This window comes from Gopherus evgoodei, chromosome 1 (assembly GCF_007399415.2).
Source record: "Gopherus evgoodei ecotype Sinaloan lineage chromosome 1, rGopEvg1_v1.p, whole genome shotgun sequence".
In the NCBI taxonomy this organism is placed as follows: domain Eukaryota; kingdom Metazoa; phylum Chordata; order Testudines; family Testudinidae; genus Gopherus; species Gopherus evgoodei.
The window spans coordinates 117,702,281-117,722,273 of NC_044322.1; the positions used below are offsets into that span (position 1 = coordinate 117,702,281).

The 19,993-nt window shown below is 43.5% G+C and overlaps 1 protein-coding gene across 5 annotated transcripts in view; it reads right to left on the reverse strand.

Moving 5' to 3' along the window:
• NPAS2 (neuronal PAS domain protein 2) overlaps positions 1 to 19,993 on the reverse strand; it is a 153,201-nt gene that overhangs the window by 35,557 nt on the left and 97,651 nt on the right. For all 5 annotated transcript variants that reach the window (XM_030570249.1, XM_030570240.1, XM_030570259.1 and 2 more), the window contains 4 exons: positions 6,744 to 6,862; positions 3,611 to 3,693; positions 2,058 to 2,164; positions 27 to 174 (listed from right to left, as the gene is read on the reverse strand). In XM_030570249.1, coding sequence (XP_030426109.1) covers positions 27 to 174; positions 2,058 to 2,164; positions 3,611 to 3,693; positions 6,744 to 6,862 — 457 coding nt within the window. The remainder of the gene's footprint in view (positions 1 to 26; positions 175 to 2,057; positions 2,165 to 3,610; positions 3,694 to 6,743; positions 6,863 to 19,993) is intronic.

The window sequence follows — 19,993 nt, forward strand, 5'->3', positions numbered from 1 at the left end:
CAAATATAACTAAGTTTTTTCCCTACCTTACTACAGTGTGTGTGCATACAATGAACTCTGGCTTGGAGTTCCACTGATGGTAGGTGATATAGTAATGGGTTTGCAGCCAGATCCACTGCTGTCCTTTGGTCAGAAACCGGTAACAACAAGACTTTCCTTTGCCAAACTGCATCACTGTTAGTAGAAAACGGACACTGCATATAACAAATTTTAAAACGTGAAAAATATCTTTTAAAAAGTTTCATAAGAAATCTCTCTGAGATTTATGGTAAAAGCACATATCACCAGGTATCCTTTTCTGAAATTTTAAATATACAACAATATACTTATAAATAGTATATTTATGATGAATGCTAACTAGGGCCATGTATTAATGCATTAATAACTACAACTTACATATAACTCTTTCTGTGTTCTAAGTGCTGGTCACAAATTAGCCAAATAAACACCTGGCAGTGATTTCTAAGAGTATAATACTGTATGTGAAAGGTTTGAGTTCCATAGCAGAGACATACAGTGTGTGAATGCCTTAAAAGGTGGACTAAATCCTGTGTAGACTTACACCCTGTGCAAACCCACTGGCTTCTACGACATAATTCAAATCAGTGCAAAATTTGGCCTGGGATAACATGAGGAATAGATGAAAATCATTTGAAACTGAACGGAATTCCCCAGCCAGTCAAGATTTCAGAGATAACATGACTGGGGCCTGGCCTACACTACAGAGTTAGGTTGACACAAGGCAGCTAGTTATGTCGACCTAACTCTGTAAGTGTCAACCCTAAAATGTAGCTCCCACTGATGTAATTCGCCCACTACACCAACGTAAGAACTCCACCTCTGTGTGAGGTGTAGTACTTAGGTTGATGTAGCTAGGTCGATGCAATGTCAGTGTAGAGACTGTATTCCTTACATCGACTGTTGCTGCCTTTCAAAAGCTGTCCCACAATGCCCCACACTAGCAGTTAAATCAGTGCAGGTGCTCCTGGTGAGGGCACACACCACCAACACAAGGAGTGTAGTGTGAATATGCAAAAGCAATTTAATTACTGTGGAGATTGTACGTTGATGTAACTTAGGTCAACTTAATTTTGTAGTTTACACTTGTCCTGAATGTTTTAAACCCTCCTAGGCCAAATTCACCCCCTTCTTTAATTTTATTAACGTCAAGGGTCTCACACTTCAATGCATTTAGCCTTATATTTTAATGTCAAAACCCCAAAACTAATTTTGATTGAAGGCATTCACCCCATAGCAGGTAATAAGACTGAGACATTACCATCAATGCTATAAGCAATATTTGAATAAGATTGCTTGATTTTTATATTTCCTCACTTAGCAAATGGTATTTTTAAAAAAATCCTAATAGAATACATTTAAATAATCCCTGATTTAAATATATATTGAACAACACCAGGGATAACAATCTGCAAAAGGTTTACAAAGCGTGACCTTCTCCAAGACTGTGTGAGCAGGGGTGGCTCCAGGCACCAGCACGCCAAGTGCGTGCTCGGGGCGGCAAGCCACTGGGGGCGCTCTGCTGGTCGCTGTGAGGGCGGTAGGCAGGCGGCCTTCGGCGGCTTGCCTGCGGAGGGTCCGTTGGTCCCGCAGCTTTGGTGGACCTCCCGTGCCTGCAGGACCAGCGGACTCTCCGCAGGCAAGCCGCCGAAGGCAGCCTGCCTGCCAAGCTTGGGGCGCAAAATGCCTAGAGCTGCCCCAGTGTGTGAGTTAACTGGAATAACAGAATGTAGCTCAAATCCTGGTTGCCTCACTCATTCAATGAGTCTGCTTGATTGCTTGTCATTGGCACTACTTGTGTGAATAACAAAAGCAGGATCTGGCCTTCTAAGTGCTAAAGAACTCTAGGCCAAAGTCTTATCAGCTACTGTGCACTCAATCTGAAACAAGTCCACTAAAGTCAGTTCACAGGTTTATAGCAATGTACCAGAGGTAAGAACATGGCCCACCAAGTTTACACCTATCTCAACTGAAGCTGCATTTTACTGAGAACAGGCATGCCAATGAATTCATATGAGCTTACACTATGCAATACTTACAGTGTTCATGGCACCTTGCTAAGAGTTCTAGGTCATCTATGTGGTAATAATCATAGCCAGAAGTACCCAGCACTTCAAAAGGCAAGTATCCTATAATAGGCGGCGCTCTGCATATGGGCACAGTACAAATTTATTTCATCAAAACAATGAAACACAAAGCAACTTTTCCTCTGTTAAATAGGAAATTCAGAAAGTCAATTGGGCCAAATTCTGCTCTCACTTACACATGTGTAACTCCCACTGAAATCAATGGACCAAATTCTGACTTCTCTGCTGTATGGGCAGGGAGACCAGCTGTAACTCATCTCCCTGGCTGGGTTCCACACCTGCAGAGTGGCACGGGCATCCTGAGAGGGAAGGTCCCACTAGAGAGCAACCATGGCACTGCTCTATAGTAATTCTTTTCTCCCTTAAGGCACTGCCTGTGACTTCAGTCCCCATCCAATTACCTTATATGGCAGTGGAGTCACCAAGGAATAGTGACAGGAGAAACGTGGTGTCACTCTGACGTCTCTGTTATGGGGAGGCAGAGTATCCTTGGCTGAGTTAGACCCGGAGAGACAGCGAATGAGCTGAGCAATATCTCTCCCCACCCAGTGCCAGAGCTAGCTAGCAGCTCTTGAACAAAGTTGCCAGCCAGCTAGAGAGGTCATAGACCCGTAAGACAGAGATCTCCTTTGCAGGAAAAACGGTAATGGGGAACTGAGCCCCCCAGGAATGCCCAATATCCTCTCAAGAACGTGCTTTGAGGAGCAACCCCCGTTCTCAGGCCTTTCCCTGTTTCTCCCCTGGGGAAAGTGACTTCATTAGAACCACAACTGTTCTAGGCAACAGCAGCCTCTATGGGTCCCGCATGGCAAAGAGTACCCACTGGGACCAGAGGAATAGACAGGGAGATAACATGCATACGCTTCTTTTCATTGTGGGTCTCTGCAGGACCTGAACATGGAGTGTCTGAGCAGTCATTTCACACCTCTAACCTTGCCAGCCTGACTGCCCCAAGATGGGTCAAATCAGCACAGAGCTGCCCTCCATGATCTTCAGCAACTGGCCCAATGGGAATTGCACACACGGCTGAATATGGAAAGTAATATTTTCATGGCACATTTTTCTAAAATGCACAGGTTACACACACAACACAAAACTCTATCCTCCTCCTGACTTTTCTGGATTTATTACCTCTGATTTCTGGATTAGCTAATTAGCTGTATAATAGTTAGAAATTGTTGTTGTTAGAGCTCATAGCCTACTGACATTTTAATACAGATAAGGATTGGCTAATCAAAATACTCTCAGGAAAAAGAAAATTTTTAATGCACAGTAGTTGTGTAATAAAGATTGATGAAAAAATAAATGCAGACAAAATCAGCCAGCTCCAGAATCAGTGAAATCAAACATTAGCTTTTGTAGCAATTTCAGTCATAACAATGCTGATAACTAGGGTCTTCAAATTATTTTGATGTGAAGCATAATATTATTTGACAGGATCTAGCTTACGAAAATAGCAGTAAATATGTACAAACAAAACCAAGTATGTTTTTCTGCTCACAAACCTGTGATCCAGAAATAAGAATTTCCATTCCAGACTATGTCTTGAAGTGAATTCCTCTAAAGGTTCTTCAACTATGCACATTTCCTGCATTGGGAAGATCTGTTTACTAAGATTGTTAACTTTATCTCTCGGCTTCATCTGCTTCTTGTTAAATAGGAATACACAGCAGGTATGAGGAATACAATCAAATAGAAAGTACAGATGTCAACCAGTAATATTGAATAGAAATCTGATGTAAATACAATCTGATACTAATATTATTGCATAGGGTAAGAAAAGAATACTCTACAATTCATGCCAAGTTAATAATCATTATTATTTCTTACAGTATATAGGATGTTATGTTTTTAAAGCACTCTACAGATATCAAGAGCACAACTGCTGCATTATAAGAGCCCACAGTAGAGGACGGTGCACAACCCAGGCAGGAACTCAGAAGGTATGTCTACCTTGCAATTAGAGACTCGCAACTGGCCCATGCTAGCTGACTTGGGCTGAGGGGCTTGGGCTAAAAGGCTGTTTAATTGTAGTGCAGACATTCAGGCTCGGGCTGCACCCCAAGCTCTGGGACCTTCCCACCTTGCATCTGAACATCTATACTGCAATTAAACAGCCCCATGGCCTGATTCTCATGAGCCTGAGTCAGTTGGCATGGGCCAGCTGCAGGTGCCTAATTGTAGTGCAGAGACACTCTAAGAAGCATTGTGCTTTTAGCAGGTAGGTTGCCTCCAGGAGCCCTCAGCTGCTGTTGCATCGCTGAACCTGTGTTCTCTCCTCCTGCAGGCATTCAACACTACTGGTCTGTGTGAGAAGGGGCAGCATACCTCCGTGGATCAATCTGAGGTTCGCCTGTGGCCTCCTATATTACCACTGTATCTGAGCACTATGCAATCCTTTAATACATTCATCCTCACAGCATCCCTGTGGGATAAGGAAATACTATTATGCCCATTTTTCAGCTAAGGAACTGAAGGAAAAGAGAGAGTGACACAAGGTGACACAGAAAGTCGGTGGCAGAACAGGGAACTAAATCTGGGTATCCTAAGTCCTATGCCCACATACTAACCACTGGAGCATACTACCTGGAAGCACAGTCCTGAGTGTCCTGTCCTGAGTGCAAGGACTGAAACTCTGCTCAGCCTTTGTACAGGGGCATAAAGAGGTAGGTTTCTTTCAGCTTGTTCTCATGTCCCACTCCTACATGCATTCATACCAGAGCCAGGAACAACTTGGCCCTAATTCATGAAGCCTCTCAACACCCATAGGAGCAAGTGATATTAATAATTAGTAAAAATATTATGGTAGGTAGGATTGGGGCCTTTTGGTGAAAAAATTAAATCTCTGACCCAGAGTGATGATGGCAATAATAATAATAATAATAATAATAATAATAATAATAATAAATAGAGCGTTGCACACTTTGTTGCATCTCTAGGCAGACCTCACTGCACACACTAGGGCCTTCTTGCATTCTTCCATTCAACCCCCCAAGTTTTCTGTGTTCACCCTCTCACCTCCCTCCTTGCAATCCACACCCCCATGCCTGGGAGGGGATGTCTCCCATGTCTGTGTGCTCCCATTCTCCTCCTTTCTGCCCACTCCCATTGACTAGATGTGGCATTTAAACGTTATCATGTTACAGACAAACAGAGAGAGAGCAGAGTGCTAGACATCGCTTTGCTCAGACAATCAGAAAGTTAAGTATTTTAAAGTGGGATATTGAGACATAGATGTTAAATGACTTGTTCCAGGTCATAGCAAGTAAATTGAGGAGCCAAGATTTGTATTCTGCAGTTCCTGGCTCTCCGAGCCGTGTCTAGGTCACTTAAAACACACAGCTGCTTATTATCATTGGCAATTTATGCTAATACAACTTTAACATTGAGTTTTAACTAAACAGAGGAAAGGAAATTCAGAGTACTATTAGTAGGAATACTACTATTGTGGTTTATGAGGAATATTCTTGCTTTTCCAGAGGAGACTGCACAGTAGGGCTGTGAATCAGTCAAGAATACCTTTAAAAATCCCTGTGCAGTATTGGAGTGAGGCTGAGCAACCAGTGCTGTCAAATGAGATTTGTCTCAATTAGATTTCTTAACCTCAGAGAATAGGAGAGCCGATACAGCAGCTCATATTTGCCAACTAAAGAACAGCAGTGGCTGGTGCTAGGCTGAATGCAGTGTCCCGTCCTCAAAAAGTGATTTTCCTAGTGTCATGATGGTAGAAGAGTGGGAAGGGTCATTTTAATGCACTTATCTAGTCAACTGAGGGCATAGTGTCAACATCTCTACTCTGCCGCTCCATCCCAGTGTTGGGAAAATACAGCTAAGGAATGCCACACTAGGCATCCTAACACCCAAGTGGCATCCCCTGATTGCATTTCCCAGTATAAAGAAATAGATATATCACCATTTCCAACACCATTTCCATGAACCCTGCAACAGACCAATAACCCTACTCACTGTATACAGTGTATACTCACTGGAGTACTGTGTCCAGTTTTGGGCCCCACACTACAAGAAGGATGTGGAAAAATTGGAGAGAGTCCAGCAGAGGGCAACAAAAATGATTAGGGGGCTGGAGCACGTGACTTTTGAGGAGAGGCTGGGAGAACTGGGATTGTTCAGACTGCAGAAGAGAAGAATGAGGGCGGATTTGATAGCTGCTTTCAGCTACCTGAAAGGGAGTTCCAAAGGGGATGAATCTAGACTGTTCTCAGTGGTACCAGATGACAGAACAAGGAGTAATGGTCTCAAGTTGCAGTGGGGGACTTTTAGGTTGGATATTAGGAAACACTATTTCACTAGGAGGGTGGTGAAGCATTGGAATGGGTTACCTAGGGAGGTGGTGGAATCTCCATCCATAGAGGATTTTAAGGTCAGGCTTGACAAAGCCCTGGCTGGGATGATTTAGTTGGTGTTGGTCCTGCTTTGAGCAGGGGGTTGGACTAGATGACCTCCTGAGGTCCCTTCCAACCCTGATATTCAATGATTCTATATTGGATTTTGATTCATGATTGTGAAGTCTCTATATTCTGATCAACACTGTTAGTAAAATCTGGAATTTTGCATGTACAGAGATTGAAAGAATATACGGTACCTCTAAGACTAATGTACTCCATTACATGCACTTACCTTTAAAAACTGAGGTGTTGCCAGTCGAACAGTAGCAACAAAACAGACTTGTTTTCCTAGTGATGTTCTATAAGCCTGTGGAACAGCACCATCAAAGCAGTTACAGGTGGAATTAGGCACTGGGAAGGGAAAAAGCAAGATTAGCAGATTTGACCTGACTGAATATTTTACAGATTTGAAAAGCACTAATAACAAATCTTACTCAGAGGAGTGTCTCAAAACCTTTTAAAGCTTATATGCATATATTTGAATTGAAGTCAGTCATGTTAGGCAAAAAGACATGAGAGCTTAACTCAAAGTAAGAAATATGTTTATAAAAAGTAAGGACAAACCTTCTAGTGGTACCAACAACAGCTTTTTGGAAAGAAACCCTACACATCAGTTGCTCCTTTTCACCGTTCACAATAACAATAGACATTTCAGCGATCTTACTGCATTACTTGTGGGGAGTAAATGAAAGAAGTGTTGTTATAGGTTGAAGGGTGTTATTCAAGTCACTGGTGGCAAACATTTAGACCAATATCACTGAGGCTTTCATGGAGTTAGTAGGCATGTTTCTTCAGATACTAAAATATATAACCCCAATTGTAGCCCTCCCATTCACCCTAACCTTCTCTCTCATCCCTGCCCATCCTCCCCAATCCCTCCCTGCATCTGTGGGGATCCTTCAGCCCGCCTCACTCCCCAACTCCTCCCCAGTCCACCCATACCCTCTCTCTCAGCCATAGGTCCCCCAGCATCCCATTCAGTCCATCTCAAATTGCCCCCCATCCCTGGGCCCTTTCCAGCCCACCCCCAGTTCACCCCAACCTACCCCCTTAGCCATATGCCCCCCGACATCCCCTTCAGTCCATCCCAGCCAGCCTCCCCAGCCCTGGGCCCTCTCCAGCCACACCATCTACCCTAACCCCCTTGTCCTTACCAATCCCCCCACTCCCTTCCATGGATCTGTGGGGACCCTCAGCCCCCACTTCCTCCTCAATCTCTCCCCAGTCTACCCACACCCTCTCCCTGAGCCCTTGGCCCCCGGCATTCCCTTCCATCCATCCCAACCTGCCCCCCATCACTGGGCCCTCTCCAGCCTCCCTGTCCACCTTAATCCTCTTGCTCATCCTTACCAATCCTTCCCAGTCCCTTCCTCCCAATAGCACAGAGGTTTGAAAATTATAATTATTTTAGGCAAAAGAAAAGCAGGATCTAGCAGGCTTTAGCATGTAGTGCTAGTCTTCAGAGTAGGGCATCTTTTGAGAGTCCCTGCCCAATTCTGTCTTGGCACAGTAGACTGGGAGAGGGGCTGAAAAGGAAGGGATATAGTCACATTTTTTTATAGTGGTCTAATAACTGTGTCTTTCATGATTCCACAGGTCTCATGTCATGTTCAGGGTCTATTGGTATCTGCATGCCCCTCAGGCCCTCATTTCTCAGCAATGGCTTGCAAAGTTGTCAAGTTGCCTCTAGCTAGCCTGTGATCCCAATGTATGTTAGTATCACAGAGGATGAATTCCTGCTCTTCAGAGCACTTGTAGTAAAGAAAATTACACCCCAAGTTATGCTGCTTGGAGATCACAATCCTGCTACCTCTGAAGTCAATGCGACAGACTTCATGTGGGAACTGGAACAGTCCTGGGAGAACCTGCCGGGTGAGGAGCTATTCCCTGACTCCTGCACTCTTCAGCTGACCACGCTCCTCGACACATAGAGTTCAACCTGCATAGCAATTGCAGGTGGGGGGGGGGTGCTACCATAGAGCTTTCTCTCCTCTATTTGTGGCCTGAACTCTATTTTCTCAAGTTTCTCACAATTTGGCTGTAGCAAAGAGGCATGCCCTCCCTTGGAGACTGACAGGGAGGGATGGCCACACATAACCCTGATGGGCGGAAGCAGAAAGCCCATGCCCGCCCTGTCAGAAGAAGTGAGGCGGAACAGGAACAGGAAGTACAAAAGGCGGGCCCTGCAGCTCAGCTGGGCTGGAGCCACCGAGGGAGACAGATACGTCCAACCTGCTGCTAGAGCAGGAACCTGCAGAAGATCTCTGCTGTCCCGAGGACTCACCAGAGCTGCCACCTCATGTTGAGGAACTGCTGGAACTGCCACTGGTGGTGTATCGTGGGGAGGCAGAGGGTGACCCCTGGACCCAGGTGCACCCTGAGGGGATGGTAGAAAGTAGCCCAGGGACAACTTATTCTAGTCTGGCTGTGTTACTGCCTGAATCCAGGCCACTGTGTTGTGGCTGGATTCCCTGTTGACCCAGTTGTGGAACAATCTGCCACTCTTAGGACCCTGAGCTGGTTCCTGGTGGAGTTGGGTGGACCTGTGTCCCCCTAACCTCTTGCCACCTCACTCCTGAGGTGGCAGCCTCCCCACCTTATGCCAATGTTAGTCTAATGTCTTCCAGAGCTAGGACACTAGACCCTGTATTGCCCTGCCCTGCCTGAGGGCTGAAGCCTTAGACTTTTGGTGCTTGGCCCTGCTGAAGGGCCTGGGCTCCTGGACTATAAACTACTCTGTCCTGCCTGAGGGCCCCTTATACTGTTTGGGTGTGTTGCCCTGCTTGAGGGCTTGAGCCCTGATGACAGATAACTGCTAGGCCCAAGCCAGAGGGCCTGAGCTGTAGAGACAGCTAATTTCTCCCCCTTTACAGATTATCATTGTAAATGTGTGATGGGGAGGAAATGTGGCCTATCTTGGAGATTGACAGGAAGGGATGGCAACGCACTCCTTTCTGTACCACACAATAGAGGCAAATGTGCCCTTTGGTGAAGAAAGGCTACCTTTCAGACAATTTGTATATTAGTCTCTATGGGTAGTTCACTAACAGTTTTTATGTTGGGTATCTGCTGTACTGGGTTTTTATAATGGACTTCTCTTCCCTGGCTTATCTATTAAGCCAACTGATTACATGAGCTTTTCAAACCCAATGCAAGCTATGGTAAAGTCACAATATACCAATACATAGCTGATAACAAGAATAACAGTGAGAAACAGAGGAAAAAAAGTGGTCTGTAGAGAATTCACATCTGTGATTAATCAGTTCAGACCATTGTGGATCTGTTTATGTACTGAGCCAAAAAGTACAAAGGAGAAGAAAAATTCCACATTTAAGAAAGTAGTGTAGATGTCAACATCTGTATAATTTAAAAAAAATCTCTAGACATGAAACATCCTCTACCTGAGCCTTAAGGGCATAATTGACTGCATTATTAACATAAAAATTAAGAGAAATATTCTCCTTCCATAAGTTAGGCGTGTATTTGCTGTTCCTCTTAAGACTTCCTAAGAATTTGTATTCCAATTCTGCTGCTGTATTTGTATGCATATATGAGGGCTTCTGTGGGACTTATATAAAAGAGGTAGGAGAAAATGGAAAAGAAGTATGAACTGCAGAAAATAGGAGGAACCTGCATAAGCAGCAATTTGCATTGTTCTACATGGGCTTTATCATGCCACTGAGTATTTTGCAGCGCTCTGTGAATCTCAGAAGGAAGTTCTGTTTAAAAATCAATGGCATGATACACACTCATATGAAGGGCACTGTAAAAAGTTACTTCCAGGCATACTTCTCAGTACCATGAGCACATGTGAAGTCAACAGGACCATTCCCAGTAGTAACCCTTAATTCTAATAGTTAAATGTATGCAGGATGGATCCTAAGAGGCCAAAACGGCCTAAGCAAAGTCTCCTAAATGCAGGTGTGATAAGTTAAAAAACTGGTAAGCGAGCCTATTAACTTGTGGGAAGCACCTGCTCAGTGGGGAAGACATGACAGAAAAGCTGTTGGGTTAAGGAATACTGCTGGTATTTCCACTGGAGCATTTTAGGTTATTTGGTATGAACAAGCTTTGGTTTGCTTTGGTATGAACAAGCTTAAATCAGAGACTTCTGTGTTTGTACAAAAAGGCAAAACAGTCCTAAATTATGCATTTACAAAATATAAGAGTGCATTATATTCCCAAGAGGAAAATGTAGTCCAGAAAGGATAAGAATTGCTAGACAGTAAATTTATCTGTCCAATTTGGGATTTTGCTATTGACAGAACAGAGCTACTGTTGACAGTTTAAAAAATCAGGAGCAGGAATATTAGGGGCATAGATGTTACAAAAATTTTTTTTAAAAAAGAATACAAGCCCTAAAATCCATGGACACAAATATTTCTACCTTTCGGGACAGAGATAACTGAATGTGAAATGAATGGAATATATATGAAACAAAGGCTCCATTATCTAGTTGAGAATGACACAGCATCCAGCTGGTCTACCCACACTTATTATTTTAATTTAGAATGTTTCAGACCATTTTTTCTTATACAGCTGCACCCCTTTAATTTATGCTGTTTACATTTTCAGTGTATGTGTGATTTAGTCTTTATTGCTTATCTTAACACAGATGATAAACATAAGAGAAACAGCAAAGAGAAGAAAGGAATCTAACCTGGAGTAGAGAGTTAATTATTGGGATTTTACAACCAGATAAGTCCAAACATCTTCATTATTCAGGGCAAAAAGTAATATAACAAAGACAATATTTGACTGGTTAAAGACATTTGTAACAATGGTCATGTAGTTGTTAAGTCCCAGTTTGGGGTTCCTGGTAAAATAAAATCATAAACTAATCCACGGAGTTATTCCCTTTCAGAAAAAAATGAGAAATGAAAGAGGAAGGGTATAGAGAGCGAGAAAATGATCAAGCAAATGCCTGAAAGATTAATAAGAAGGCAGGAAAGGAATGATAGGGCCTGGGGGAGGGAACTGAAGAAGAGATGAGCTGGAAAGATGGGAGGGGACTAGGAAGCACTGCACACAAAAACAGGGTTACCCATTGGACAATTTAATTAAGTGATTATTCCAATAATTTCAAAAAATGAGGATCATATATCCATAAGCCTGTGTTGTTTCTACTGCAAAACATTATTCGTTCCATTGCTGCCAAGCTCACCAAGTCAGGGTACCACTCTTCAATAGTCTGGCATACTTGGAACTTTCATTGTTATATAATTAGGCACTCAGCTACAATCAGAGCTCTCCTGCCAAAGTTTTTTTGAAGGATTTTAGTTTCCAAGATGGATTGGTTAGGCCTAGGATGGCATGGTCAGCCTCCAGTTCCATCTTGATAGAGAGAAAGAAATTGGCCCAAATATTTACCTCTGTCCAAAAAAAGATGGATTACAGGGCAACATATGGTATCAACTAGTGCTGCTGCATTGCAGTGCCAGCATTTGTCACACAGGTGACTGCTCTGGATCTGAAAAGTCTATATAGAGTCCAGTACATCCTCTAAATAATTTTCTGATGGATTAATCTTAGCTCCAAGTGAGCAGTGATGTATATTGGAACAAAAATGAGTCCACTGGATATTGGTAAGGGAGACTGAAAGTTCTTGTTCCTATTTCCTTCTATCATTGTCACTACTGATTGCCACTTTGCCTGATGGATAGGAATACACTCTGGCCACTGACCTAATTAGGCAGTATAACAGTTTCAAAAAGCCCTAAGACTAAGGGGCTCCAGTGTTGCAAGGGCATCAGGCCCAAATCGGAGTTGCAGAGCTTGTCTACGTTTCAAGTATTGACATTTCTTCTTTGGGCCCAGTTGGAATTTCTCCCTAAGGCGAGGAAAGAGCATGAAGGAATCCTTTTCAATTATGTTGTTTATGCTTCAATCCTTTTTTTAAATCCAATTAAGCCACAGAACAGGACTATGGGCAATTAAAATTTTGTAGTTACTCCAAATTGAAGTCTTTGAGTGTACTAAGGGATGATATTTAAACTTAGAAGCAGCCAGATACCAAGCTTTCCAAGCAGCAAAAATTGTAACGGATTTCTCTTTATGAAAATGGTAGATGTCTGAGTTCAGGACTTATTCTCGTGCAGTGGGGTTACAGTTCCTTCCCCCTGCACAGCCAGGCTGAGGAGCCTGGGGGGGTGGGGCATAGAATCATAGAAATTTAGGGCTGGAAGGGACCTCAAGAACTGGATGTCATTAAGTCCAGTCAGGGCCATCCCTAGGAGGGTGCGGGGCCCGGGGTGGAAGTGATGGCTTCATCTCTTCCAGGACCAACCATGCCAGCCAATCGCACTGGCCTGCAGGGCCTACCAAAGCACGGGGCCTGGAGCAATCACCCTGATTCACCCTACCCAAGAGATGGCTCTGAGTCTAGTTCTCTGCACCTAGATCATCCCTGACAGGTGGTTGTCTAAACTATTCTTAAAAACCTCGTGATGGGGATTCCAAAACCTCTCTGGGAAGCCTATTCTAGCACTTCACTATCCATATAGTTAATAAGTTTTTCCTAATATCTAACCTAATATCTAACCTTGCTGCCAATCAAGCCCATTATTTCCTTCAGTGGACATGGTGATCAATTGTTCTCCATCTGCTCTATAATAGCCCTTAACATATTTGAAGACTGTTATCAGGTCTCCCCCAACATCAGGTCCCTTTTCTCAGACTCATGTCGAGGGGTTAGCTATCCTGGTATTTAGCTCTAAATTGAGGATATATAATAAAACCTAAGGTTGGGCAAACCAAAGCCTCTTGACTAAATAGGCAGCTGTATATTTTTTTCAAAGGATACTCTGGGCTTGTTGCCCACACATTGCAATATGGTCTTTAAAAGGTTGTTAATTCTGAAAAAAAATATTTTGGGGAATGTAAACTGGCAAGGAGCTAAGGAAAAATAGACAGCTCAGGAGGACATTCTCTTTAATATATTACCTCTGACCAAAAGGGATAGAGGGAGGGCTAGCTTTCTATGTAAATGCAAAGCTTTCTGTGTGATAAAAGGCTTGAGATTAATTTTTACTATTTCTTTTATGTTCCTAGGAAAGAGGACTCACAAGTTCCTGATTTGCACCTGCTGCAAGGAAAAAAGTATTATCTAAAAGGGCATAATTATGCACCCCTTGGGAGACAGAGCGCGCATCCAACTCATGCCAATTAATTTTGTACCCTGCAATCTTCCCAAACAATTCCATAATTTGTAATATGTTAGGGATGGTCTGAAGGGGTTTGTGATGAATAAAAGCATATCATCCGCATGTAAGATTATTTTTGTCTCCTGGGATCCTGTTTTTATATCCTGTATCCCTTGATGTGCCCTTATTTGTATTGTCAGCAACCCTAAGGCCAAATCAAAGGTGGGTGGGGGTGGGCAGGGGATAGCCCTGTCTAGAATTATGGTGGACATTGTAAGAAAAGGAGATATAGTTATTGGTTATGACATGAGAGCTAAAATTGGACTACAAAAGTCTAATCCAGGAAATGAAAGAGGGACCAAATCCAAATTTGTGTAGAATGAGGACCAAATATCTCCAAATTACTCTACTGAAGGTTTTTTCCACATTCAGTAACACAACTGCCATTGGTTTCAAGGAGTTTTGATAGTAGGACACCACAGCGATAACCTGACCAGTGTTGTCCAACTCATGTCTCTTTTGTATGAAACCCACCTGTATTTATGTTCCTTTTTATTTTTTTTCTGATTGTCCAGCTAGGATTTTAGACAATATTTTAATTTTGGAGTTGATTAAGGATATTGGTTTATAGCTAGCACATTCCTGAGCATCTTTTCCAGACTTAGGAGTGACTGAGATAGGGTTTCATTCACTGAGAGGGACAGGGTTCCTCTAACAAAAACTTCTGTATATAATTCGGTCAGTTTGGGAGCTAGGGGTCTGAACTGGGCATAAAATTCAGCTGGAAAACCATCTAGGCCCAGGCCCATACCTGATTTCATGTTGCTTACAGAAGCCATAATTTCAGAGGAATGTAATAAGAAATCATGCTAAATTTAGTGTTCTTCTGTTAGTTGGGGGAGTTGCAGATGTTAGGTGTATTCCTCAAAGAACTGCTTGACAGGGCGGTCTTCCTCTAAATACAAGCACTGGTAAAATTTGAAGAATTGTTCATTAATACTTTAATGACCAGTGACACTCTGGCCCTGACTAGAGTGAATTGAATTGATTTTAGCTTTTAGTGATTTTACTGTAAGTCCACGTGCTAATCATTACCCAACTTTATTGCCAGATTCCCAGTACATCTGTTTCAGTCTAACCAAAGCAAATTCAGCCTGTGCTGAGGTTGTTTTATTCATTTCATATCTGACACTGGTCACCTCTTGGAGTTTAACCGAAGTGGGTGAATCAGCATAGTTGAGGTCTGCCTCCTTGAGCATTTCCATTAAATTCACCAGCTCAGCTTGTTTGGCTCTCTTTATGTGGGAGAAGTAGGATATCATCCTACCCCTTAAGTATGCCTTGGAAGTGTTGCTCACTAGACCAAAGAGTGGTTGTTCGTCTCAAAGAAAAAAATTCTTTTTCCCCACACACTTTTTAAAGTGTGTGTCAAGTAGTAAAGAGGAGTTTTACCCTTATCTTCTGGTAGTCCCTTGTTTTTCAGGAGACAACGGCTTGCAATACCACAAGTGCATGATCACAGATCGTAATCAATTTTATTTCATTGTTAATAACAGAGCTCATTAAACCACCTATTACTAAAAAATAATTGGTTAGTATGTAGACAGTGTCTGTGTGGGATGAGTAAAAGGTGCAGAGATTAAAAACTGTAGCCTTAGTATAGCGGATGTTGGCAGATTTTAAGGGGGGAGAGGTGTCAAGCAGGAGCTCCAAGCCTAGGTAGCTATCTTCCCTTGCTGGCTCCCGGAAATCCTAAAGTATTTTAAAAATCTTTTGTCGTTGAAGCCTGTTAACATTTAAAGAGCTAATCTGGAGAAACAGTGGACTCAGAAGCACAGGTGCCAACTTTTTTCTGCACCGGCAGGTGCTGTCACCCCTGGCTCCACCCCAATTCCACCCCTGCCCCAAAGTCCCCGCCCTAACTCTGCCCCTCCCTGCCCCTATTGGACCCCTCCCCAAATCCTTGCCCCAGCTCCTCCCCAGAGCTTGCCGCATTCCCCCTCTTCCCCCCTCCCTCCCAGGTTTGCTGCGCAAAACAGCAGAGAAACTGGGGCAGGGAGCTACCGGTGGATGCTGAGCACCCACCAATTTTTCCTTGTGGGTGCTCCAGCCCCGGAGCACCCACGGAGTCGACGCCTATGCTCAGAAGCACTTCCTTATAATGCTTGTCTTCACGGCAGAGTTAACTCGAGTTACCACTTGAGTGTTGCCCCTAACTTGAGTCTCATCCACACACACAAACACTTAACTCAAGCATGTTAGTGTTTTTAACTTGAAGTGTCTGGCATGTCAGAGGAGACAGGCAACAGCTTAAGTTAGCACAATTTGTCAGCTGTCAACACAATCACTCTGTGCTGTTCAGTCAGTGAGGTCACTCTCACTCAAGCGAGGCTAATTTGAGAGGAGGTGACTCCCCTGTAGCTAAATTAACTCTGCAGAGAAGACATAGTCACGGAGATTTCCTCACAGCACATTGTCAGGGTTCAGGGTTTGGCTCTCTGTGGTCAAAGCCATGGAACCTGCTTCCAAACCTAGTGTTCCTTTGTTACAGTTTTGGCTCCCTGCACCCCGTTTCCTCTCTGTCAGCCCAGCTCCATTACAGCTCTGCGACCAGGGATCCCCTCTGGCTGTGGCTAGTCCCTGAGGCCCTGGGGTAAGGAGATCTGTAGAAAAGTGAATATGTGCCTTTGGCTATATTAACTTTTCTGGGTAATTTCCACTGAGCCATAAGCATCTCCATCCTACCTCCCTCCCTTCCCTGCTGCATGGACTCCAGACCTCACAATGCCCCCTCCACTCAGTCTGGGCATAGGGGTGGGGACAAGGTGCTAAGAAGGTGTCTTGAGCCTTCCTTCTGCGTGTAGGAGGGCTGTTCAATGAGCGAAGGACAGTTACATGGGTGGAGCCATGGGTGTATGATCTGGCTCATTGAAAAATGAAAATGTTAAACAATCAGCCTGCTGTATGCAAGGTGTCTGCACTGTATTATATGGAAGGGTCTCTATAGCATCTCCAAGGTACCAAAAAAACAAACAAAAAAAACACCATGGCTGAGACTTTCAGAGCAGACTAGGGGATTTAGCTAGACATGGCACTGAAATTAGTGAGGGTTGTGTGAGTAAAACCTCTAGTTGGCTTCAAATATCTCAACCTTCAGAATTAGATTACTAAAGTCCATCTTTACATGCTGCTCTAAGACAAAACATATTTCCTAGGGACGCAGCATGGCCTAGTGTATATGGCATTGGACTGGGAATCAGGAGATGTGTGATTGTACAGTGCCCAACGCAATGGGGCTTTCATCTCGGGGTATTACACACTATTGTAATATAAATAATTAAAAATAATAAATGCACCTTTGAGGTTAATGAGCAGATACTTCAGGGAAGGTCACATGAAAGAAAATTAGTGCCTTATTAAAGAAAGTTTTGAATAAGAGTATGTGAGGCAACATAGACCTAGTGAAACTTCCAAACTTTAGTGAAGGTTAAATGAAAAGGAAACATGGAGAAGAACTGTTAGACTGACTGTTCCTAGCATGAATGTGTCTGACATTACACAAACAATTACATATTCTGATCAGATACAGCCTGCATGAAATAAGCTGAAGGGGAACTCATATTAATGTAGTGGAAACATGAGGTCAGAGTACATTCAGTGAATATTTCCCAGAAAGAGTCAAAACAAGTTGTTAAAAACTTAGGTCAGAAATGGCATCAAACAACTAAAAAAATGAGAGATCTTTACTAAAAGAAGAACATCCTGTACCAAGTCCCCATGCGTAAAAACATGTTCACTGCTGTGAAATGCTACAAGGAAAAACATTCTTGCAAGCATTCATGAGGAATTATCTTTGCTAATTAAGCTTCATTTTTTCTTCTTCCTTCCCAGTGTACTTGGCTAACTATTTTCCTATTCATAGCTTCATTATTTTTTCCTTCAAGAACAACTTTCAAAGGCAGATTCTGGGGCCAGTGAAAGAGTACCACAATGCAAGTCTTTGGAATTTCTCTCCCCTCCCACTCTCACACCCCTCTATCCTGGACATTTTGTCCAGGAGTGCTGACGTCACACCCTGCTGAGGTGCCAACGTGTGGTTGGCAAAAAAAGGGAAATTGGCTGGAAAACTGGTATTTATTTAATGGAAAAAAGAATAATTAATCATTAGACCAGCAGGTCTCAACCCCATGGTGAGCTACAGAGCAATCTGAGTGGGTCACTGAAGCTGTTGTGTTTCCCTTACATTCCTGCTCTTGCAGGGCTGAGGGAACAGCACCAACCAAACAGCACGGCCTACCGTTTCATAGCCCTGGTCTACACTATGACTTTAGGTCAAATTTAGCAGCGTTACCTCAATTTAAGCCTGGACCCCTCCACACGATGAAGCCCTTTTTTTTTGACTTAAAGGGCTCTTTAAATTGATTTCTTTACTCCACCTCTGATGAGGGGATTAGCACTGAAATTGGCCTTGCCGGGTCTAATTTGGGATAGTGTGGATGCAATTTGAGGGTATTGGCCTCCGGGAGCTATCCTAGAGTGCTCCATTGTGACCGCTCTGGACAGCACTCTCAACTCAGATGTACTGGCCAGGTAGACAGGAAAAGGCCAGCGAACTTTTGAATTTCATTTCCTGTTTGGCCAGCGTGTTTGCAGAGCTCATGCAGAGCTCATCAGCATGATGGGCACATTGCTGGCCCATACTTTGTGAGAAGTCTATGACCATGTCCCTCATGTCACCGCGCTGCTGTCGCCTCATCGCCTTGTTTTGCATGAAACAATTGTCTGTCATTGCTCTGATGGAGGGAGGGGCGACTGACAACATGGCTCACAGGGAATTTCAACAAAAGGGGTGGCTTTGCATCAAGGAGAAACACGAACTGTCATACAGAATGGCCCCCTCAAGGATTGAACTCAAAATCCTGGGTTTAGCAGGCCGTTGATTTCACAAAACAAATCAGGTCAATTTCTTGTTTTGATCCATCTATATTTTACATCTTAGGCTGGCAGCAGACGGTGCAGTACAACTGCAACCCATCATCATCTCCTGGCTGCTTGCCAGAAGACGGTGCAGTACGACTGCTAGCCATCGTCATCTCCTGGGTGCTTGGCAGAAGATGGGAATGACCTGGCTGAGTCACTCCCATGTCTGTCCAGGTGCCCCTGACTGATCTCACCAAGATCAGCTAAAAGAGCACCCAGGAATATGACGACGATGGCTACCAATTGTAATGCACCATCTGCTGCCAAAAGGCAATGAGCTGCTGCTGTGTACCAATGCAGTCCCACATTTGCCAGCACCCAGGAGACGTATGGTGATGGTGAGCTGAGTGGGCTCCATGCTTGCCATGGTATGGCATGTGCTCAAGTAACCCAGGAAAAAAGGCGTGAAATGATTGTCTGCCATTGCTTTCATGGAGAGAGGGAGAGGGTGGCCTGACGACATGTACCCAGAACCACCCGTGACACTGTTTTTGCCCCATCAGGCATTGGGATCTCAACCCAGAATCCCAATGGGCAGCAGAGACTGCAGGAACTGTGGGATAGCAACTCACAGCTATCCACAGTGCAACACTCCAGAAGTCGATGCTAGCCTTGGTACTGTGGATGCAGTCCGCCAACTTAATGCACTTAGGGCATTTTGTGTGGGGACACACACTATCGACTGTATAAAAATGATTTCTAAAAAAAGACTTCTATAAATTCGACCTAATTTCGTAGTGTAGACTTACCCATAGATTCACAGATTCCAAGACCAGAAGGGACCATTGTGATCATCAAGTCTGACCTGTGTAACACAGTCCACAGAACTCTAATTCCTAGAGCAGAACTTTTAGACAAACATCCAATCTTGATTTAAAAATTGCCAGTGATGAAGAATCCACAATGACCCTTGAAATTGTTCCAATGGTTAATTACCCTAATTGTTGAAAATTTACACCTTATTTCCAGTTTGAATTTGTCTAGCTTCAGCTTCCAGCAATTGGATCGTGTTATACCTTTGCGTGACACACTGACGAGACAATTTATCAAATATTTGTTTCCTGTGTAGGTACTTATAAACTGTGTTCAAATCACCTCCTCACCTTCTGTTTGTTAAGCTAAACAGCTTTAGCTCCTTGAGTCTTTCATTATAAGGCATGTTTTCTAATTCTTTAATCATTCTTGTGGCTCTTCTCTGAACCCTCTCCGATTTATCAACATCCTTCTTGAATTATGTCACTAGAACTGGACACAGTATTCCAGCAGCAGTAGCACCAGTGCCAAATACAGAGTTATAATAAACTCTCTACTCCTACTCGAGATTCCCCTGTGCAGGCATTGAAGGATCACATTAGCCCTT